This window comes from Phoca vitulina, unplaced genomic scaffold, assembly GCF_004348235.1.
Source record: "Phoca vitulina isolate PV1807 unplaced genomic scaffold, GSC_HSeal_1.0 scaffold21, whole genome shotgun sequence".
NCBI classification, from domain to species: domain Eukaryota; kingdom Metazoa; phylum Chordata; class Mammalia; order Carnivora; family Phocidae; genus Phoca; species Phoca vitulina.
This window is the reverse complement of record NW_022589724.1, coordinates 29,318,435-29,342,252: the sequence shown is the minus strand read 5'-3', so window position 1 is coordinate 29,342,252 and position 23,818 is coordinate 29,318,435. Positions and strand designations below refer to the sequence as shown.

At 55.6% G+C, this 23,818-nt stretch overlaps 1 protein-coding gene across 2 annotated transcripts in view; it reads right to left on the bottom strand.

The window, feature by feature from the left end:
• Positions 1-23,818, bottom strand: part of NTNG2 (netrin G2) — a 68,482-nt gene that overhangs the window by 26,247 nt on the left and 18,417 nt on the right. For both annotated transcript variants that reach the window (XM_032418851.1, XM_032418852.1), the window contains exon 4: positions 11,621-12,264. In XM_032418851.1, the coding sequence (XP_032274742.1) occupies positions 11,621-12,264 (644 nt within the window). The remainder of the gene's footprint in view (positions 1-11,620; positions 12,265-23,818) is intronic.

The following is a 23,818-nucleotide window of genomic DNA, read 5'->3' as shown; positions in this document are numbered from 1 at the left end:
AGTGGCAAGAGGCCTCCAGGATCCCAAGCTCAGAATGGGCAACTCCGAATGGGGGAGAAGCCCCCAGATTCCCCAAGTCCTGGACAGCCAAGCCAAGGCCCCTCGTGGACCCTGGGCTCCCGCTGAGGCCTCAGGGCATCCTACGGCCCCCAGTCTGTGAGTCTGTGAGCAACATGCACGCGATGTTTCAGCGAGTGATGTGTTAAGTGACAGGTGTTTGTGGAAGCAGATTTCTGCCTGGGGGGGGGCAGGTACACACACACACACGTGTGTGGGGGTGATGGCAGGGGGGTAACAGGGAAGGGAGCAGCGGTGAATCGAACCCGTACTTGATATGGGGCGACATGCCAGCGAGCCTTCAGAATGACCCCACACCCCCACCCTGCTCCCTCTGCTGCGGAGGCCAAGGCCTGAGAATAGGCTCAAATCGATCTGCCTGCCCCCTGACTCTCATTGCCCCTCCATGGCCCTGTCTGTCCTGCCCACTGCCCGCACCTCCAGGTCTTGCAGGTCACAGAGCAGGGGGGCAGGGCGCAGAGCCTGCTGGGGCCTGGGGCTCGTGCGCGGGGTGCCGCCAGGCTGTGGGGGCTCCTTGCTACACCGCTGGCAATAACATTGTCTTCCCAAGTCACTTGGGCCACAGGGCACGTCCTTTCCTGCCCGCCAGCTGACTAATGAAGGGGGTGGGGACTGTACCAGAGGGGAGATGAGACCCAGAGATTCCTCTTGGCTGGAGAGAGTCCCCCTAGTGAGGGACACACACCTGCGAATGAGGTCTGTGTTCAGGTGAGTGAAAACCGACTCCTTCCAAATAACAAGGGTGCCCATTTCTTGCTCACCTGCTGAGCTTGGGGGCCTTGAGCTAACGTGCAGGTGCTCGGATGATCCTTACAACAGTGGGATCCCATTTTACAGGTGGGGAAATGAGGGAGACTTGCCTTGCAGAACCTTGCAAAGGAAAGAGTCAGATGCAAATGTAGGCTTCCCTCGACACCATGAGCCCTGTTACCACAGAGAGACCTCTTGGAGCCCCGGGGAGGGGGTGTGTGGGGGGGGGGGGGGGGGGGCTGGCCATCCTTGGTTGCCAGAAGTGTTAGAAGCCGGGTTTCTGACCCAAATAGTGCATCTGTCAGCCTGCATGTGCCTTTCCCCCTCACATGTGGTACAAGGTCACCCTCCGTCCCCTCACCCCTCCTCCCACCTGGCGGCCCTCTCCAACCCTTTCCTGCACCATGTCAGCTCTCCCCACACTGTTTTGGGTGATTCCAGCAGAATGCCAATGTGCTGTGGCGCCTCCCCCATTTGTAGGAAGAACTCTCTCCTCCCCATTTCTCCCCACTGGCTCATGCCCAGTGTCCCTGCTCCCTCTCAGGACCACACTTCTTAAAGGCCTTAACAACACCCCATTTTTACCCCTCGTTCATCTTCTTTTACTTTGTGGCATTCACCGTGGAACCCACCCCAGACAGCTTCTGTCCCCGACTCCACCACATGTGCTCTGGAAGAGGTCACCTTTGACCTCCCTGTTGCCAAATCCACGGACCTGCCTTGCCCTCCTCCATCTGGACCCCAGCGGCATCAGACACACTCGTTCCGCTTGGCTTTGGGCACCGTCCTTCTGGACTCTCTCCCCTCCCAGCTGCTGATGCTCTTTGTCCCGCCTTCACTATCCATCCTCTCTGGGCTCCATCCCAGGCCCGATGCTCTCACCATCTCCCCACTCTCTTGGGGTTCTCGAATGCTCCCATGGAGTCAGGATCTCTCTAAGCCCCAGAGGCCCCAGGGCCCCGTCTGGCCTGCACTCCAGACACCGAGGCCTCCAGGGCAGCCCAGAGCCACAAGTTCGGAGCAGAGCTCCCTCTTGCCCGCGTGCGGCCATTCTAGAAAACCCATCAGCGGTTCCTTATAAAGTGCAACATACACTTATCACAGGACACTGCGATCCCACGCTTGGGCATTTACTTAAGGGAAATGAAAACTATGTTCACCCAAAAACCTTGGCATGAATGTTCATGGCGGCTTTACTCACGATCGCCCAAACCGGAAGCAGTTGCAACACCCCACAAGGGCTGAATGGCCATAGGAACGGAGGTGTGGCCAGCACACAGTGGGACACCACCCAGCACACAGTAGGACATCACCCGGCACACAGTGGGACATCGCCCAGCACACAGTAGGACACCACCCGGCACACAGTGGGACATCGCCCAGCACACAGTAGGACATCACCCGGCACACAGTGGGATGTCACCCAGCACATAGTGGGACATCACCCAGCAACAAGAAAGCCCGTTCCTCAAAGGTACTGTGCTGAGAGAAAGAGGCCACCCACATGCCGCATGACTGCACCTATAGGACATTTTCAGAAAGACAACTGTCTGGACAGAGCGTGCATCCGTGGTTGCTGGGGGTGGGGCGGCTACAACGGGGCAGCCAGAGGGAGTTTCATGGGAACATGGAAAATGTCCTGTGTCTTGGTGGTGGCAGTCTCATGAATCTGTACAGGTGTTAAAATTCATAGAACTGTGCCCCAGAAAGTATGATTTTTACTGTACGAGAAAATAAAAAAATAAAATGTAAAAATGTAAAATCAACTTCCTCCGGAAACTTCTTCCCTCACAGCTGTCCACAGGCGAGAATCCTGGGAGCCCCCTGGAGGCCTTCTGTTCCCCGTCCCCACATGCTTAGCTGCTACCAAAGGCCCCCCATCCCCAGGCGGCCCCCGGCTTCCTCCTCCACCACTGGAACCAGTACCGGCCGCCGTCAGTCTTGGAAGAACCTGCCTAGTTTCCCTGCCACTCCTCGGTCCCCTCCCAACTCAAATGTCGAAGCATCAGAAATCAGATCATGTCACTTCCCAGCATCCTGCAAGAGCTCTCTCTGAACTTAGAATAAAACCAACTCCCTCCCACGGCTGCAGGGCCGGCAGGATCCAGCCATGTCCCCTCTGCTCTTGTCTTAGGGCACTCACAAACTCTAGCCACGTCAAATGAAGTTCTTAGAAGGCACCATGCGTGAGAATGCAGGGCCTTTGCACCTGCTATACTCCTGCCGGCAATGTCCCTCCCCGACCTGCTCCCACTCACCCTTCATGAGGTTCTAACTCCTGCTGCATGAAATTATATGGAAGTAGGGTCTTTGCAGATGTGATGAAGACATAAGATAAGATGAGGTGATATGGAGTATGGTGACCCTAATCCAACATGACTGCCGTCCTTCCAAGAAGAGCCTCAGTGGGCATGCCAGGTCAGGACAGGCAGCAGGGAGGAGCAGAGCTGGGACCGGAGGGATGCAGCGACAGCCCATGGGGCCACAGGTCGATGGCCTCCCCCGAAGCCGGGAGGGAGGCATGGACTGGATTCTCCTCTACACGTTTCAGAGAACGCATGGCCCTGCCCAACCCTTGATTTCAGACTTCACGCCTCCAGAGCTGTAAGGCTATACCTTTCGGCTTTTTTAAGCCCACCTGGTTTGTGGTACTTGGTTCTGGTGTCTTTAGGACATGAATAAAAGTGTGCATTAAAAGTATCTGTGGAATGAATGAATACGATAGCGAGAAAACTCTCAGGAAACCCTTCTCCTTCAACAAGAGGAAGGGGGGCTCAGTTCTCTCGGCGCTGTTGGGAAGACACTGGTGTTGGTCATTCCCTCCTCAACCCTCCTGCATGTCTCCCCACATCTTCTGTGACTGGTCCAAACCAGGAGCCCTTCCTGCCCCTTCTCACTGATGGGGGGCCACACCTGGTCGGGGAGCAGAGCGGAGGCACCCAGGGGAGCTGCACTGGACAGGGGACCCCCATGCAGTTCCCCAGGAATCCCTGCCCTCCCCCCCCCAGCTCTCAGCAGACGGACAATACTGTCTTAATTCTGCTCTTCGGTGGGAAGAAATGGTTCAGGAAGCTCAGCAGACCCAGCTATGGGGGCGTGAAGTGCCCCTAATGAAACCTCTGACCCCAGTGAACAGAGTTCGTATGTGTTCATTAAAAAAAAAAAGTAGGGGCGCCTGGGTGGCTGAGCGTCTGCCTTCGGCTCAGGTCGTGATCCCGAAGTCCCGGGATCAAGTCCCGCATCGGGCTCCCTGCTCGGCGGGAAGCCTGCTTCTCCCTCTGCCTCTGCCCCATCCCCCGCTTGTGCTCTCTCGATCTCTGACAAATAAATAAATAAAATCTTACCAAAAAAAGTAGCACACAAAGCTCACTCTCCAAACACTCGGGACCACGGACTCCCTTTGAGAATGGCATAGAACCTGGTGCCCCACTTGCAGGCTGACCACCCACACGGCACACGGCACCCAGCAAGGACTTCGGGGAGTCCTGGCTCTTAAAGCCCACGTGACCCTCCGAAAAGTGCCCCCGCCCGGGGAGGAGGGCCTCCGGGATGTGCCCTGCCATCTGGCGTTTCACGGGCATGATGCTGGCCCTGGTGCTTACAGGCGCTCAAAGGGGCCCAGCCACGGCTCCAAACCCTCTTCTCCAAACCCTTCTTCACCTCACTTGCACCCCGAGGTCGCTGTCTCTGTTTTATGGATGTGGGAAAGGAGGCCTGGGCAGCTGGTGTACTCTGCCCAGGGTCACAGTTGAGGCAGGATTTGTACCCAGACAGTCTGACACAGAAGCCATCCACCCACCTGTTCCTTCTTATTCTTTTTTTTTTTTTAAGTTTTTATTTATTTATGTTTTTAAGTCATCTCTACACCCAACGTGGGGCTCAAACTCCTGACCCCAAGATCAAGAGTCTTTTTCTTTTTTTTTTAATTGAGGTAAAACAGACGTAACATAAAATTTACCATTTTCCCGTTTTTAGGTGCCTGGTTCAGGGGCATTAAGTACATTCACATTACTGGGTAAGTACCACTGCCATCCGCCTCCAGAATGTTTGCATCATCCCAAACAGAAACTCTGTCCCCACTACACGGTAACTCTGCACCCCTGCCTTCCCGTTATTTTCCGTTGCTCTGATCCTGACTTCTCCAGGTACCGTATCTGAGCGGAGGCAGAGGATACCTGTCCTTGGGTCCGGCTTATCTCACTCAGCATCATGTCCGCAGGGCTCACCCATGTTGTAGCAGGTGTCAGAATTCCCTTACTTTTTGAGGCTGAGTAACATTCCATGGAATATGGACGGACCACATTTCATGTATCCATCATCTGTCAACGGACACTTGGGTTGTGCCCACCTTTGGGCTGCTGGGCACGATGCTGCTGTGAACACAGGTGCGCACACATACCTTCAAGTCCCTGCTTTCCCTGCTTTCGCACCGATATGCCTAGGAGTGGAACTGCTCTGCCTTGAGCGGGGTCCCAGCATTACAGGGGAATTCACACGCTCCCTGCAGAAAGGCCCAGGGAAGAGTCTAGAAGGAGGGCCAGGCACACAGGTTGGGCAAGAAGGCGCCTCTCTCTCTGATGCACCCCCCACCCCCACCCACTGCCCTCCACACTCACGCCCAGAGTAGAAATCTTCCCTCCGAGGTTTCTATTCTTGTCCTGAGTTCCGTCCGTCTCCAGTTACCGGGTGATCAATAGAGACAGGACGTTTGTGGAAGAAGACAAGAAGGCAAGACGTGGGGAAGAGGGGAGGGGGGAGAAAACCAGGTGGGTGTCAGCCGGCCCGGGGACTCAGAGCAGAATCTGGCGAAGCCGGTGGGCTCGGCCAGTCCGGGGTCAGACGCGCCCATCCAGGCCCAGCTCTGTCTCTGGGACGGGGCATGTGTCCTCCCCCTCCAAGCTCCTCTTGGGTTAAAAGGGGGTGAGGACACAATGCCTGTAATCTAACACGCACCAAATTTCTAAGTGGTATCTATAAGCTCCTGTTTACTTAATCAACATTTATTATTGTTGTACGGAACAGGTGCACAGGACCTTAATCTGACCCACGGACCTCTCTCCATCATCTCCCACAAACACCACCCTGATGGGCTTGAATATCTCCAGGACAGGGAGCTCCTCCTTCCCTGTCCCCAGCTGACAAAGGCCCAGCTGGACTGGTTCCCTGGAGCCTCCGAGGATTTTCTGAGCAGAGGAATTTGCCCCTGGTCAGGGTTTGGGGATGAGAACCGGATGACCACCGTCTACTCTCTGTCCTAGACCCAGAGTGGGCAGGACTGGCAACACTGTTTCGCCGGTCTGCTCGCGCCCCAGCCCCTGGGTGCCCACCCTGCCCCGGACCTGCTGAGTCCTGTTAGTACAGTGTCTATGCTGTCACACCTGCGACAGGACAGGAACATCTCAGAGCGTGAGGGACACACGGTCAGCTCAGGAGCTGCACTGGGCCACCAGTGTGTTTTGTTGTACCTGCACGGGGCTTTTGAAAAAAAATTTTGAAGTAGGTGCCAAAATTTTAAAAATCAAGAGATCTTACATAGATACCTGCTGCCTGCCTTCTCTTATAACCTGAGAAGATCTGGCAATATTTGGTCTCTTGTTCTGTGAAGGGCCTGCTCTGCCCATTTCTCCACAGACCGCACCCTTCCCTGTTGTCTCTACGGGTCTACATCACCCAGGGATGTGTCTTCCATGCCCCCGTAGACATTTGGGCTTGCCACCACACTAACCCAAGAACGCATGCTTCCCTGCATCTTTTCTGAGCTCCAGTTTCTGGGATGGACGTAGCCATGGCCTCCTATCCAGGCAGCCCTGGCCCCACGCCTCCCTCCCTTACCTGTCCTGCCACCTAGCCCGAGGAAGGGGATGCTGGAATAAGCTCCGTGCACACATCAGCCCAATGAATCCTCACCGCAAGCTGATGAGGGAGCTACTATATTTCCATTTTGCAGATAAGAAAACTGAGGCTCAGGCAGGTTAAGGAGATCCAGCTAATCAGCGATGGAGCCCTGCCTCTCCAACTCACTTGAGGAACTTTGCAAAGAGAGGGCTTTCTGGAACTTGCTCCAAACTCATGGGATCCAAGGCTCTTTCGTGGTGGGGCTGGGGAACCTGTCATCTTAAAAAGCTCTCCTGTATGATGCTGGCCAGGTTCGGGCCTTGCTGCACTTGACCACTTGGGGTGGAGGTGGGGGCTCCGTCTCTGCTCCAAGGACAGTAAAGGGATGATCACATTTCCTCCCAAATCCAGATGTCACCCCAGATTTGCTGCACAGTTAAAGCCCGCTAGCTGCTCTCCTGCTCCACACCTGAGTTTGCCCATATCTGGAAGGAGAAAATAGCTCCAGCCCCCTTCCTGCCTTCCAGGAACGGGAATGAATAGGAGGTAAGACCCCCCTCTTCTCTCTATCCTAGACCCAGAGTGGGCAGGACTTGTCAGGGCCCGCAGGGAGGCAGGGAGGCAAGGCTGGTGGGGACAGAGGCCTCAAGGTGCTGAAGCCTCTCTTCTTACCCCTGCTCTGTACCCATTCCTCATTCCACAGGGCCCTGGACTTTCTCCAGCTGCTCTGCCCCCCTCCCCTGCTGTGGCCAGCTGCCTCTGCCCCCCTATCCCCCAATCTGAGTCTCCCTTGCAGGTGGAAATAGCTGACAATAGTGGCAGGTTGGGAGAAACCACAGTACGAGAGACCTTTGGATTGGGAGAGAGGGTCAGTGAGATGGCCCTATATAGAGATGCCCTTGAGCTTGGACATGCCTGGGTTGGATCTTGGCTGTCTGGTATTTAGTTTAGCTGTGTGATCTCCTTATATTCCCTGACCTCAGCCTCTGCGTCTGAAAACAGGAGGTAGAGGGGAGCGCTGTCTCTATAGGGAAAGGTGGGGATCAGGTCTGGCTTGCTCAATGCCACATTCTCGGCTTGTGGGATCTTAGCAATTCAATAACCCATTGCGGAGTCAAATGACTATTAATTAACTAAGAAAATGCACATGAAGCCCTTAGCTCGGAGCTCAATGAGACTCAGTCAATGAGACTGTAGCAAATGCTCAGTATCAGCTACTATTGTTGGCAGGCTACAGAGGGAGGCACACGGGGCCATGAGACTCAGGGAATCCCAGAACGGGTTCAGTCTGAGATCCCAGAACCTGAGAGGCCCCGGGAGGTCCCCAGGTGCCCACTCAGGACATCATTGGGCGGTTCCTCCATACGCCCTTGCCGCCCTGTCTTGTCTCCTGGGCCTCTCTGACTCCCTAGCACTGCTGGGTTTTCCCACCCAGAATTTAAAAAGGAAAAGTGGAGGAAGTTGCAGCCCTCCGCTGAACCATCTAACCAGACCTAATTAATCGATAAGCCAAGCTGCTGCTTTCCTGCCAACCAGCCACCTGAAGAGTACTTACTTCATCTGTGAATTGATTGCCGTACTTTGGCCACCAGTAAGTCTAATCCCCGCCGCCCGCTGAGGCTGGGTGCCAAGGGGAGCTGGGAGCTGCTGAGCAGGGGCCGCCCTTCCATCTTGCCAGGGAGATGTGGTCTCCAGGCACCCAGTCCTCAAGTTACAGGTGGGAAACTGAGGCCTGGAGAGGGGTGGAGAGGGGCAGGGCTGGGACCGGCTCACCTGGCCCCAGATCACCCAATGAGGTGGAAGGAGGGCCGTTGACCACACTCCTGAAGATGAGGGTCCCCCTGCAGGAGCCCAAGGCAGATGAGAAAGGCGGATGCAACCCCCAGAAGGTGTGGAGATCTGGTTCCAACCACCACATAGTGCTAAGCTGGCTGGGACTGCAGAGTGAAGGAAGGGTCTTATACTAGCCACTGCATCCCCAGGGCAGGCAGGGGTCACCGAGAGGACCAGAGGCCCCAAACCTGGACGCAGATCAGAGAGCTCCATCCTCGACCCCCAGCTTCCACAACAGTGGCCATTTATCAGGTGGTTTCCAGAACATTCCTGATTTAACATACCCTGCCCCAAGCAGGGGAGGGTTAGAAGTCACAGGTGTCAGAAATACAGGCCCCTGCACGTGCACCTGTCAGCCTTGACCCTGAACCGCCTCGTCAACCACTTGCCTTTGCCTTGGCCCCCTGGAACACACAAGCAGAGTCCAAGTAAAATAAAAGGCAAACACGAGCTGAAAACAACAGCCCCACTCTGCAGGCTGGACCACAGTGATCTATCAGCACACAAGCTCCCAGCCTTTGCCCCGAACCCCTGATGCTCTTCCTGTGCCCGGACAGATTTCTTTCCAACGTCTCCCCAAGATGTAGAAACTACGCACACGGGTGTATTATACATTTTACAGAAGAGGGATTATAGTAGACACACCATGCAACAAATTGCTTTTTCCTTTCATCAGTAATTCTGTACTTGGGGTCTTTGGATCCTGCTATGGAAAGACACTCCTGGTGTATGTTGTCCCAGCAGGGTTCTTGGTGGGACCCCTGCCCAAATGGCCTAAGCCATGTGCCCGATCCTGATTATGTCCCACCTTAGCCGGTTTAACTGTCACCACCATCCAATGAGAAGGGCGTGATTGTTATCATCCCCATTCCACAGGTGGGAAACTGGGGCACAGAAGGGTCCTTGTCCGGGGTCTCATAGCCCGTGGATGGCAGTGCCGGGAATCCAACAAGGCTGTCTGGCTCCGGAACCGTGCTCCCAACCAGCCAGTGTTCTCAGACTAGGGCATGCATCAGAATCCCCGGACGGCTCGCTGGAACACAGATTGCTGGGCCCACCCCTGGAGGTTCTGATGCAGTAGGTCTGGCGTGGGGCCCGAGAACTGGCATTTCTAGGAAGTTTCCAAGCGCTGCTGATGCTGCCAGTCTGGGAGTCACACTAGGAGAGCATCACACGCTGCTGCCCCTTATCACTGACCGCTCGCTGACCCAGGGATGAGGCTTCTCTGAGCCTCTCCTGAGCGCAGACCAGGGTGTTAGGGAGCTGGCTCAGGGATAGAGTTCTTGCCCCTACAGACCGGCACATGATCTGTTGAAGGAACAAATGACCCAGATATCATGGAGTCACTTAATCATCCGCCATCTTTCCTGGGGATCTAAGGCCTAGTTTTTATCTACGATGGTCTTTTGCCTTCGGCCAAAGTGGCCTGGAAACATATTCTTCTCCAAAGCTGTGAGCAAAGGATGAACTCAGCATGTGTGGGTTGTCCACACCCTGCATTTGCCAAAGAAAAGTTTGGCCCTTGACTGGCTTCGGCGAGGTAATCTCTGAGCCATTGGAATGTCTTGCCCGGTAAGTATCTTTGTTTACCTGGGGCTTTGGGACACATTAGTTTGGTTTACGGTGATGATATGATTTATGGCAGGGGGCCTCTAGGTCAAGGGATTGAAGACCAAGGTCAACCATACAGGTAGTCAGCCATGCCTACATGATCAATTCCCAAAAAACCCTTGGATACCAAGGCTTGGGCAAGCTTCCCTAGCTGGGGCTATGCCACACATCATTGCTGGGAGGACTGAGTACTGTCTGCAGGACTGCACTGGGAGAGGACAAACAGAAGCTCGCACTGCGGTCTCCAGGAGCACACGCATGGACCTCTGTCTGTTGCTAACTTTAATCTCTTTTCAGTGTAATAAACTGTAATTGAGAGCATACTGTTTTGCTAGGTTCTGTCCTTCTAGAAAATCATTGAGCCTGAGGGTGGTCTTGGGGACCCCCAGACACAAGCATCAATTCACTGAGTTGCTGGATGGTTACAGAGCACCTCCTGAGTGCTCGGCTTTCGCCCAAGCCCTGCCCACATTGCCCAGCTCCACTGGTCTCCTCTAGACCTTCCAGCCCTCCAGGCCCTCCAGAGGACATTTATCATCCATCATTCACCTCCCTCCATGGAAAAACCAGGTGTCTTGTCTGTGCAGCCCGGGCCACCATAGGCAGCCCCTTTGATGTAATACCAGGTACCATCCCAGGTACCAGGTAATGTCCCAGAAACCAGGTCATATCCTGAGTATCAGCTAACATCCCAGGAACCAGGTAACATCCCAGGAACCAGGTAACATCCTGGGTACCAGGTAACATCTCGAGAACCAGGTAACATCCTGAGTACTAGCTAACATCCCAGGACCCAGGCGACATCCTGGGAACCAGATAACATCCTGAGTATCAGCTAACATCCCAGGACCTGGGCAACATCCCAGGACCCAGGCAACATCCTGGGAACCAGGTAACATCCTGAATATCAGCTAACACCCCCGGACCCAGGTGACATCCCAGGACCCAGGCGACATCCTGGCAAACAGGTAACATTCTGAGTACTAGCTAACATCCCAGGACCCAGGCAACATCCTGGGAACCAGGTAACATCCTGAGTACTAGCTAACATCCCAGGACCTGGGCAACATCCCAGGACCCAGGCAACATCCTGGGAACCAGGTAACATCCTGAGTATCAGCTAACACCCCGGGACCCAGGTGACATCCCAGAACCCAGGCGACATCCTGGCAAACAGGTAACATTCTAAGTACTAGCTAACATCCCGGGACCCAGGTGACACCCTGAGTACTAGCTAACATCCCGGGAACCAGGTAACATCCCAGAAACCAGGGAACATCCTGGGAACCAGGTAACATCCTGAGTACTAGCTAACATCCCAGGAACCAGGTAAAATCCCAGAAAACAGGGAACATTCTGGGAACCGGGTAACATTCTGAGTACCAGCTAACATCCCGGGACCCAGGTGCCATCCTGGGAACCAGGTAACATCCTGAGTACCAGCTAATATCCCGGGACCCAGGCGACATCCCAGGACCCAGGTAACGTCCCAGTGCCCCCCAGCAGGCCTTACCTGCCAATGACCTCGATGTTGGAGATGGCATAGAAGTACTTGTAGAGGTTCTCCCGCTGCACGTAGGTGCCCCCCAGCGCGGGGCGCAGCAGCCGCATGCGCAGGTCCGTGAGGGTGAAGAACTCCTTGAGGCCCTTGGCGCTCTCCAGCCGCGTGTAGAGGTTGCCCATGTTGCGCAGGTCGGGACCAGCGAAGATGGCCAGGCGGTCCCGCACCTCGAAGCGCACGTGCTTCTCCTTCTTGGAGCCGGCCCAGCGCGAGTACTCCTCGGTGCACAGCACGCGGTGGGCGCCCGAGGACGACAGGTCGCGGGCGCGCCGCGCCACCATGCCGAAGGCCTCCATGCAGTCCTCCGCGTAGAACTGGTAGGGCTGCCACGTGCGCCCGTTGTCCAGGGACTTCTCCAGGACCATGACCGTGGGCCGGCCGTACTCGAAGGTCACCACCACGTCGTCCGTCAGCTCCACGCTCTTGTTCCACGAGAGGGTGATGTTGGCTTCCAGCGGGCTCGGGTAGCGGCTCCACGTGACGCTCTGCCAGTACGTGGCCAGGCCCTCATCCTCCTTGTCGAACATGAGCCGGGGCGGGTGGGCCAGGTCCGGGTTGGAGGCGTCACACTCGTTGCTGCACAGGTACGGGTTCTCCTGCGGGAGGAGGAGACGGGAAGGGTGGGCGCTGACAGCTGGGGGCGGGGCCGGGGCGGGGCCGGGGGCGGGGCCCGGGAGACTCCACCGGCCTGGCCCCGACTGCGCGCCCGCCCCGGGCGCCTGCCCGGAAGTGGCGGAGCCTGTGCTCTGGGGTCTGGGCACCAGGAACCTCCGCTGGGCTGGTGATTTGTACCCATTTCCCCAAAGCACATAGAGGCATGCAAGTCTATGGCTTCCCAAGAAAACGCACACTTGCCCCTACTCCAAATACAGACAATCAAGAAGGGCGGGTGTTAGTCACCTGCTCCCCAGGCCCCCATGGGTCCTCATGGCCGGCAGGTAAAGTCCCGCCTCTTTAATGCGACTCTTGAGTACTCTCCTGCCACCATACCTGGAGCCGCTGTTCTCCTGGGGCCCGGCCCCCAGAGCACTCCTGCCCTCCTCACCCAGCTTGTCTGCGCCTCTGAGCCTTCGCAGACCATATTCCCTCTCCTCCATGTGCCCTTCCACTCTCTGTCTGCCTTGAAAATTCCTACTCACATTCTTAACTCCTTAAACATCTCCTACACCAAGACGCCTTTCTGACCCTTTAAACCAATAGCATTATAGCAACAGGAATGAGGTGGGAGAGGAAGTCGGAGTGTCCGCCCGCGATGTCTATCAGTTACAGACCTCCTCGTGTCACTTCTCCCGTTTGCTATCTCACTTCCGAACACAGAACGCGAGTATTAGCTCCGCGCTCCAGATGAAGGAACCCGGGCTCGGAAGGTGGGGGCCCTGGCCCAAGGCACCCACCAAGCGCCGGGAGCCACGCCTCGGCCTCTGCTGCAGAGCACGGCAGTCACGCCCGCCTCTGCCCCGTGGCCCGTGTGCCCACCTCACGCGTAGTCTGGGCGCGCTGGGAGGATGCTGAGTGTCTCCAGCCTCCTCTCACGGGGGTGCATCGTTGTGGCGAGTCGTTCCAGGGCCTTGGCAGAGGCCTGGCGGGCTCAGTGGGGGATGCTGGCTGCAGAGGGCAGAGCACAGCCCCCACTCGCACTCTCTCCCCCCACCCTGCCCCAAGAAGGCTGGCAGCCCACTCCCGGGCCCAGCGGGCACCCGCCGTGGATCCCCTCCATGGCGGCTCAGATCCATTCCCCGTGTCTGTCCACTGCGTGCACTCACCTGGAGGCCTGGAAATGTCACCAGTGCCTGGGTGCCCGGGCTGGAGCACAGGGGAATTCTAGGGCAGTGAAGCGATTCTGTGTGACACGGTTATGGTGGAGGCAGGACGCTGTGCTTTGGTCCAAACCCACCGAGCTGACAACACTGAGAGGGACCCCTGATGTAACTCTGGGCTCTGGTTCACAATGACTATCGATGTTGCTCATCAGCTGTTACACATGTACCAAACCAGTGCAAATGTGACTAGCAGAGGGAAGTGTTCATGGGGAAGCAAGGCGGCACTGGGAACTCCCGCCCCTGTGGGCTCAATTTGCTGTAAGCCTAAAACTGCTCTAAAGCATAGTCTACTAAAAAAAAAAAAAAAAAAAAAAGCTGTCACGAAGAATCACAGCGCCCAGACCACTCACATCCCTTTGTGATGAATATTTCAGGTCTCTGGTTTGCTCAGAGACAAAACAGCTTGGATGTGAGTTAAAGTCTCTCACTCCAGAATGAGCCACTCTGCTCCCACAGGGGAGTGGGCGCGTTGCCTCCTGGGCGGCTGAGCTGTTGCCCCCGCGGGCATCACCATGGTGGCCTCGGGCCGTGGCGGCTGATACCCTTTGTGAAGGACACATTCCCAGCCTGCCCAGGGGTCCTCGGTGCGCAGGCTGGCCCAGGGTTTTACTGAGGCAGGTTCCACAAAGCCCTCCTCGACCAAAATAGCTCTGTCCTTGGTCCCCTATGGTGCCACCCCCCACCAAACCTGGCCCAGGCCTGCTGATTCTCAGGACCCGCAAACCTCGGGATGGAAGGGGTTGACCGCCAAGTCCAACCCCTCGTTCAGCAGATGGGGAAACTGCTGGAGGCCCGGGACTAGGCAGGACTGGCCCAGGCCTCCTTGACAGTGGGTGGTATTTGAGGATGAACCTGTTCCCTGTCCCGGACAACCTCGGGGCTGTCCTGAAACTCTAGTGTCCTCACATGCAACGTGGCAGGGAGAGGGTCTGACTCAGCTTGTGGGTCCCAGCTTCTTCCAGCTCTAGCGGAGTGACCCTGTGCCGTCACCCCGAATGGGAAGGGGCTGAGAGGCCCCTAGGGATGGCTCAATGGCCTGCAGAGGCCAGGCCTGGTGACTAGAGGAAGCAAGCCTGCCCGTGGGGTGGGGGACAGCGTCTGCCCCAGTCCCTCTGCCGACAGCAGCAAAGGGCACTCAGTCCAGAGGCAGAATCAGCTCCGGTCATGGTCATGCCATTTGGGATGGAAATGTGCAAGAGCTCACACAGGGACACTGGGGGCAGGAGGACACAGTTTGCCCCTAGGCTGGCATCCCCACCCACCACCCAGCAATCTCCCCCTTCTCACCCCCCAGGTCCCCTTCCAATCCCCCGGCACCTTGTTAGGGACTAAATTGTGTCTCCCTCGAAATTCGTATGTTGAAGCCCTAAACCTCAGGATGTGGGAATGTGACTGGTTGGAGAGAGGGCCTTTAAAGGGTGATTAAGTTAAAATGAGGCCCTCAGGGTGGGGCCTGATCCAACATGACTGGGGTCCCTGTAAAGAGAGGAAATCTGGATCCACAGAGAGACACCAGAGGCGAGTGCACCCAGAGGGAAACCATTGTGAAGAAGCAGGAGGAGGGCAGCCATCTGCCAGCCCCGGGGAGGGGCCTCAGAGGAAACCAGACTCACCTTGGTCTTCAAGGGTCAAGCAAACTTGGATCTTAGACTTCTAGCCTCCAGAGCCGTGAACAAATAGATTTCTGTTGTTTATGCCACCTGGGCCCTAGCAAACGAAAACGTGCCTCATCCCAAAGCTGGGGGCGAGGGGAAGGTCAGGGTAGGAGGACCGGTTCAGAGGGGCAGGACTGAATTGCAAGTTTTTGATGATTTCCCCAGAAGCTCTGTCTGGAGCATTCCTCCTCCAGCCTGGTTCCGAAGACACGGGTGCTAGACAACATGCTTCTTTGCCCACCTGGATAACTCCTATCAATCCAGCACCGAAGGCTGTGCCTTTTCCCTGGCTGCCTCATCCTCTCTCACCTCTGAGCTTGTGTTCCTGCAGCCACTCTCTCTCCTCAGCATTTTCAGAGCCCTCCCCCATGCACCTCCTCCAGGAAGCCCTCCTTGCCTGACTCAACATTTAAACCCAGTTCCTTTGTCATCCGTCATGTGACATCAGTGTGCTTATCTGGGACAATGTGGTAAAACCTCTGTATAGGGCCTGGACCTCAGTAGCCACTCACCAAATTATAGTTATGACTGTCATCATATTAATTAGTTATTAATATAATGACAATTGGATTACTATTAATAAATCTCATGTTGAATGCTGATATTATTCCTGCCAACCCCTGACTTCTGTGAATCACCCACACCTCACCTTTCCCCGGTCCTTCTTCATCCCCCGCCCTACCTTCCCTCACCCTGCCTAGCCTCTTGGTGGTCCCCACCGCAGGACGAGGGATCCTGCACAACCCCCAGGTGTGCCGGCCTGTCTGTCACCACCAAGACTGACATGGCCAGCTCTGTCAGGGGACGGGGGCTCCAGCCCGGCTGCCGACACCACGCTGCCATAACCTGCAGGGCCCACTGGCCCCCCGCCCCCCTGGCCCGGGAAGCAGATGGTCAGAAACTAATGAATCAGCCTGTGTATTTACCAGCCCCGCGCCTGCTGCTGAGCGGGCTTAATCAACAGCGAGCACGATAAATAAATCCCAAGGCATCGCCAGCACAATTCTCTCCCTCTCGCTCCTATTTCTCTTCCTCCCTTCCACCGCCCTCCCGCCCCAAGATCTTGGAATTCCATTTAACCATTTCGGGGTGTGGGGTGTGTCTCCTGTTGAAGGCGCTGTCCACGCTGAACCAGCGGTCCTTCCCAAACACCATTTGCTCTCGCCCTTGCTTTCCTTCTGTTCTCCCCTAGCGAAGGTTCCCGAGGAGGAGCCTGGGGTTGGGAGCCCATTTTACCCCAAGCCCCCTCCCCCAGTGCTGTGCCTCGATCTGACAGCTCATGACGGCAGGTGTGAGGGAGGGGCCGGGCTGGAGGGCCGGCGTCTGCCCGCCTTCTTGGTCTGCACATTTCCACCAATCTCCATGAGATCAGACTAATACTCAAACACAATCCAAACAATACCTGGTGCCTAGTACCTGGCCTAAAACCAGAAAGTTGGGGTGTTGGAGGCACACCTTTAACTTTTTAGGATGATACCGAAGCCAACATTTGATATTATCATCGAAAGCAGTAATCACTTTTGAGACATTTCATGAATATTCCCCAAAAAGTAAATAAATAAAAATCATACAACTGATTAAAAGGTTTGAAACTTTCTCCAAAGAAAAATGTAACACACCGCATTTTCCATGCAAACTCTGGGGATTCATGGGGTCCTGTCTCCCCAGTTAGGAACCCCTGTTCTGGAGCAGTTAAGGAAACCGGCTTTGGGGTCTGAAAGTCCTGGATTTAATCTCAGCTCTATCCCTTGAGGCTGTGTGACCTTGAGAATGTTGCTTTACCTCTCTGAATATGTAGTCTCTCGTCCAACATCATGTGAAATAATGTGTACGAAATACCTAGAAAACATCTCCAAATGGTAGCAATAATTATTAAACAGCAGCTTCAAACACACTAGCTCAGGGGCTCTTCCAGCAACCTTCGATGGGAAGAAGGAAGGCTGAGGCCAACCAGCTCATTAACGGTAAAACCAGAACTTCACATAAGACACGGACCGCCTTGGGGACTGCCATGCATAATGATCATGCCATTCATTGCGTGTGAACCGTGTGCCAGGGCTGGGCTGCACACTTCGCACCCATTCCGAATGGCATCCTCCCAGCACCCCCGGGGTGGCCAGTGCTACAGACCGAGAAACTGAGTACATGCCAGCCCCTCACGTCACTTCCTCTGAACACAGAGAGGCCGAGCCTAGGAAATCTTGGGGAAACCGAGCCCGTCCTATCTGTGCCTCTCCTACCTCTGCACACACACCAGGGCAAGTCACCTGAAAGATTAGGTTGTGGGGCTGATGGGGAGGGGTGAAGGCAGGGGTGCAGGGCAAGGGGAAGGCAGACAGCTAGGACAAAAGCACCAGAGAATGGGGTGGGAACAGACAGACCCACAGAGACACTGAGCAGGAGTCGCCTGGAAGGAACTATTCTATGGTGAAACCATTTCGTACCACGAATTTCAAGCCTTTCAATGGTCTCCTGAATGCTTTTGTTCTTATGTTATTTTCTGTGCAAAGGGTACAGCTGGGAGTCAGAGGCCAGGCTGTAAACAGTGTAGACAAGCTTCAGGCAAAAAATATAATTGAGTGGGAAAGTCGACTGTTAGCAGGGATGCAGGAAACCGAGCCCAGGGGAAGTCAGGTTGTTTGGACCTCTGGGCCCCTACCAAGGAGCCTGTGCAGGGCCAGCCCCCAGAGCCGTAACCAAGTCTCGAGAAGAGGAATAAACAGCCTGTGCCCACCAGCCTTGCATCCTAACCTGTGTCGAGATGAGATTTCAGTCGCTGGACTCCGATGGGGCGGGGTGTGGGAATGTGGCCAGAACACGGTGGGAAGGGCTCTTCGATCTGCAGCTGGACGAGTGGGGACAGCCCTTCCCCCAGGCTCCCCCCCAGCCACACACGAGTCTCTCCACTTCTCCAGGTTGAGTCTCAACTTCTCCACTGGAGGGGAAGCGCCATGAGGGCAGCGGCCTCATCCTCCTCCTTCCTCACGGCAGCCAAGGCCCTGGCACTCCTCGGGGATCCTTGGGAAAACTTGGTGGAGAGGATGGAATCCAGCGAGGGGTGAGCAGCCTGACTCCTCGGGGCCCTCCTGAGGATTACAGCAGGTGCCGCACGGCAAGCACCTTGTGCAGCCCCAGCTCACCAATGATGGATGGAGGGACAGCATCTGGGCTGTCACCAGCCCCGCGGTTCGAGCACGCAGCAAGGTCCACACCCTGCCCGTGCCCTGGCCTGGAAGATGGGGTCTTTCAACTTACGCTCTATAAATGAGGAAAGGCTGAGCAACGTCTCAAGGTCACGCTGCTTCCCAGTGGCCAAGGTGGGACAAGAAGCCAAGGGAGTTGGGCTCGGAGACAAGTCAGGAAACTGTGCCCTTCACCCAAAAGGGAGGGACACCGCCGCCCCCAGACCTGGGCCGCTCCCTCGAGATTCAGGTTCCACTGGGAGGCAGACAGCCCATCGCTCTTCCACCCAGGCGTGTGGGCAGGCCCAGGGAACAGTTTAGCAGCTGACAGATTTTTTTGAACCTGTCTGCCGAGTTGCCAACTGAACTGTCTCATGCTCAACCCATCAACCTCAGCGCGGCTGGAGGCATCTGCCTATAGCAGGAGGCCAAGGGGAGCCCTAGGGAGGGGTGGTGAGGGGCACCAAGAGGGAGGGACGTGGGGCAGGGGGTTTCGAGGGTCAGGCCAGGCAACACCAGCTCCCTCTTGCAGAACAGGACTTAGGGAGGAGCAAATGTGGGGGAAGCCAATGGGCAGCTGAGCTAGCCCCACCCTCCACCTTGCATGATGCTTCTAGAACTCTGGGGGAAACTCTTACACACCTGGGGCAGGTGTGTAAGTCAATAATAACTTCCCTGACCCACGGAGCTGGGATTTAGGAGACTGTTCTTAACCCCATGTATGACCTTGGGTGGGGCCTTGCCCTATCTGTGCCTCAGTTTCCCCATTCATGAAATGATTGAGCTCTGACACTGACCTCCCCAAGTCCACGTTCCTCAGTCCCCCACACCATTTGGCATCCCCAACTCTACTCCAGGGAGAAAGCCGGGGTGCCAGGGGAATTCTCCCTAACAAATTATTTCCTATTTATTGGTAAGAGAAGTTGCAACGGGCATAAATTATTAACAAAGCAGAAACGAGATTCTGTTGGGAACAGATTTTAATTCTAGCTGCCCTGCCGGTCTCTAACCATCCCACCACCCCCCTACGACTCCCCCCGTCCCCCTCCCTCCCTGTCCTCTCCTCCGGTGATTCCACTGACCCCTGTCCCTGTTGCTCTCCCCTCTTTAACTCCCTCCGCCTGCAGGCTTCTCTCCCTTTCCCTTTCGGGTTTCTGTTTGAGCTGAAGCCTGGACCGCAGCAAGGTCACCCCTCCCTGCTCGTGAATCAGCGGAAACCAACCCCCCCGCAATGGCATTTCAGGGCTGGAGCTGCAGCTGGCCAGGGAGGCTTCTCTTATTGGGGTGGGTTTGTTGTTGTTGTTGTTGTTGTTGTTTTGGTTTTGGTTTTTTGTTAGAGCTGTTTCTTCCCAGCCCAGCCACTACTCATAGGTAAGGCCAGGGGCCTGGACAAGGGATCTTCCCTGGACTCATCCATCCTGACAATGAGCATCCGGAGGCCACAGCGACAGCCACCACTCCCCACCGGCTCACCCCTAGACCTTGACTCTGAACCAGCCACAGTGGGCATCTCCTGGGCAAAAGTCCACCTCAGACCCCTTGAACCTGTCCTGGCCTCGGGTCTTCAGCTGCCCAGAGCACCTCTCCACTGCCCCAGTTCCCCAAATTGTTTGGGAGGAAAAGGAGGCCTTTCACTTCAACCCTGCCCACAATTTACCTCCTTCCAGAACCTTCCATGACTGGGGCTGGACTCTAGGCCAGCAGGGACCAGGTCTTGCCCACCCTTGCCCCATACCCTCAATGACTGTTTGCACGAAGTGGAATTTGCTAAACATTCCCACCCCCAGCAACTGGATCCCATGAGAGTGTTCGCAAGGGGCACTTTCTCGCTGGCCTCACTCAATCTTCCTGCTCTGGTGCGGCTCAGAGAGGGTAAGCGACTTGCCCAGCACCACCCAGCTAGGACTGTGTGGTTAACTGACTCCTGAGAGATGTGGGAGCAGCCTCCAGCAGGGATGCCAGCTCCGCAGTCCTGTACCCCACCTCTGGCTTCCTCTCCAGACACAGCCAGTAAGACTTTCTGCCGACCCGAGGCTGTCAGGCTGCCCTGGAGGACTGTCCAGGAGAGGGTCAGCTGGCAAGCCACGGTCAGAGGGGCAGGGATGCAAATGCCAAACGCTGCCCTCCAGGATCGCAGACCCAGAAGGGCCAGTTTCCTCCCTCAGCTGAACAGCCAGAGGGGATGGGCGGCGTCTTGGCAGGGCTCTGGTTGGCTACACAAGAGTTCGTCTCTACAGGAACTTAACATTTTATAGTAGTCTCCCCCCTTTATGCACAAGGGATACTTTCCAACACCCCCAGGGGATGCCTGAAACCAAGTCCTATATATACCGTTTTTTTCCTATATGTACATACCTATGATAAAGTTTAATTTATAAATTAGGCACCGTAAGAGGTTAACGATGATGACTCATAAAATAGAACTATCATAGCCAAATACTGTAACGAAAGTGCCGTGAACGTGGTCTCCCTCTCTCCACCTACCTTCCCGTGCTGCACTCACCCCTCGTGTGACGTGAGATAGTAAAATGCCCGTGTGTTGGGATGGAGTGAGGGCGTGACATGGGCATGGGGCGAAGCCGTAGGCTGCTATTGACCTTCTCACGACATGCCAGGAGGATCATCTACTTCCAGACCTCGGTTGACTGTGGGTAACTGAAACCATGGGGGTGGGGGGGCACGGCTGCACTGTTTAAAAAAACATTAGAAAAAACGATACATTCTGTTTTGCCCTGGGCATGTGTGGATTCTTCCCACAGCCAGATTTCTAGGAATGTTTGAAGTGGGAAGTTCTATCCCAGCTGCAGAGAGCCTGGGCTGATCTGTATGGCCCACTCCCAAGGGCGACTTCTGCACCCCAGCCCCTCACCTGGCAGCACATAACTGACCAGACACACGTAGGCGTCTGTCTCAGACAAGGAATGGCTCCCCTGCCATTTGCACACCCCCAGTGACAGGGAACTCATTACCATAAACAGAAAGGCCAAACTAGACTGCTCTCTCCCTAGAAAGTTTGGCAATATATTTTGGCTCACGCTCCCCGTATTTTCTTTGCTCCAGGCCCCCTTTCTTTTACGTGTTGGTCCTGTTTCCTCTGGTTTTGCTGTAAACATTTTCTAATTGATTTGAAAAAGAACTGAGAGAAGTCAGATTCGCCCAAGCTCTCCTCCTCCCCCATGTCAGGAGCTCAATCCCTTCCCCACCAGGGCCAGCGGAAGGCTCAGCTGCTCCTCCTCGCCCCCTCCTGCGCACAGATGAAACCTGTTCCGCCTAGGACTGCCTGCCTGGCAACTGCCGGGCTGCTCTCTGCTCTCCCCTCCAGCGTACCCCACTCCCACCCGCGGCCCGCCACCCAAACAGCCCGACACTTGCATTTAATACCTCTTTAAAAAGTAAAGAAAAGTAAAGAAGGGGGATGGGAGGACGAAAGAAAGAAGGAGAGAGAGAAAGGGGGAGAGAGAGAGAGAGACTGGGCAGGGTGGGGGCAGGGTGCAGGGAGGAAGAAAAGCTGCATCCAGAGAAGCCCAGTAAAGTGCATTATTGATTCAGGACTCAGAAAATGCTTAGAGAGTAGGAAAAGCGTTCTGCTCTTTAAAAGCTTGTGCAAAGCCTAAGCTAGACACATGCAGCCTTCCCAAAGAGGGCCTTCTCTGCTGACATGAATATTTTATCACGGAGGAAAAAAAAATTGGCATAGAGGATTTAAATGCTGGGGTGCGGGTGGAGGGCAGGGCGTCCAGTGGCCCCCTCCTCCTCTCAGCAGCCCTAGGCTTCCCCGCTGAAGAGCAGAACAGTGGGGCCATGGTGGTCCCTAAAGAGGTCCGGGGCTGGGGGGAGGGCAGAGCACCCATTGAAAGGGGAGGGTCCAAGAGGAGTGAGGTTGAAGCCTGATCCTGCAGCCCCTCCCCTAAACTTTGCCCTGCCCGCCCCCCATCCCCCCCCATGCTCTTTATAAACCACCAGTAACACCTGCCCTTTCAGCTCCCCTGCCGAGCCCCAGAAGCCTCTTCCGAGAGATAAAGCCCCTTCCGAGAGATAAAGTCCAAACCCAAACTGCCCCCCACCTTCCCATGCCCCTCCTTGCCTTGTTTCTATTTTTCTTTCTTCAACTTCCACATTGAGTATTTTTATTGGCACCAGACATTGAGATCCTGATTGTTCCTGCTAAATTTCATTTTCTCTATCCATGACAATCCTGTGAGCTAAGGCACAACTCCGAATTTTGTTTTTCCGATGATGAACGGGGGCAAGGATAGGTAGGCAACGCGGCCAATGTCACTTTGGTGAGCAAAAGGCAGAACTGGGGTTAGAGGCTGCAAATGAGGTGCTCGGTGGGCAGCCTAGCATGCTATCCCGCCTCTCGTTATATCAGCATTCCCTGGTTTAGGGGCGATGGAAGGGATTTTCACACCATAGATGTCTTTACGAACTATTTTATGATCCCATTGAAGTCATTTTCCTGCCTTGTTAGACATCTCGAGTCTGCTTCCTCTCTTGATGCCCCTGCCCCGCCTGGGGCTTTCAGGATGGGGCAGCCCCCATCTGGAGCTCCTCCCCTCCACCCACCCCATGCAATGTCTGCTTGGCCATCTGTTCCTGACCACTGCCACCTCACCCTCCCGCCCCAGAGATGAGCACTCAGTTTTCCTTAGCAACTTCTGGGGTTAATATGTGCTCCCCAAAGGTGGAGCCGGGTACCTGCAAGGAGCTTAATTAAGGTTTGCAGAGTGACTCCCCCTCCTCGGCAGGTCCCCTGTCTGGGTCCCCCAAACTCGATAGGAAGCCTCGGGAGTGCACACAGCACCCAGATGGATGGGGATGCATGGCGACGGCCTGTGCCAACAGCCACAAGCCGAGATGGTCAAGGGTTTCTCCCTTCTGGTCTCCAAGGAGTTAAGAAGCGGTGGGGCAGAGGAGAGAGGAAGGACTCCTGGGCCTTCTCCACCCGGACACAGCTGGGCATACCCCTGGACAGGTGCACCACTCTGTGCAGGAATCCTTTGGTGGGGGTGGGAGTGGCAGGGCTGAGCCTGCAAGGTTTCATTCATCTACTTATTCACTTCTTCATCCACTATTTCTGAAGGTCCTCTGTGTGCAAAGTGGTCGTGGGGAAGCAGCGATCAGACCTGGCTGCTCATCAGAATTCCTGGAAGGGGAGGGTATGCAAATATTCCCCGGCCCTAAGGCCAGAGATTCTGCTCCGGATTGAAAGCATATGTGCTGCCTAAGCGAGCACTGGATTGAAAGCAAACCAGCCAACCAACCAAACCTGGCTGCAGGGACTCAGATGCCCGGCCAGGTTCGGGAGCCTGGTACAGTGGATCCAAAGAAGGGCACCGATTCTATGACATGAGCCCCGCTATCACCATCACCCCCACAGGTGAGGAGGGACCTGAGGCCCCCAGAGGCCAGGCACTGACTCAAGGTCACACTTCCGGTCACCCGGGCACTTTGACCCCTTACGAGAGCATTGAGCCCTCTGCGGTGACCCCA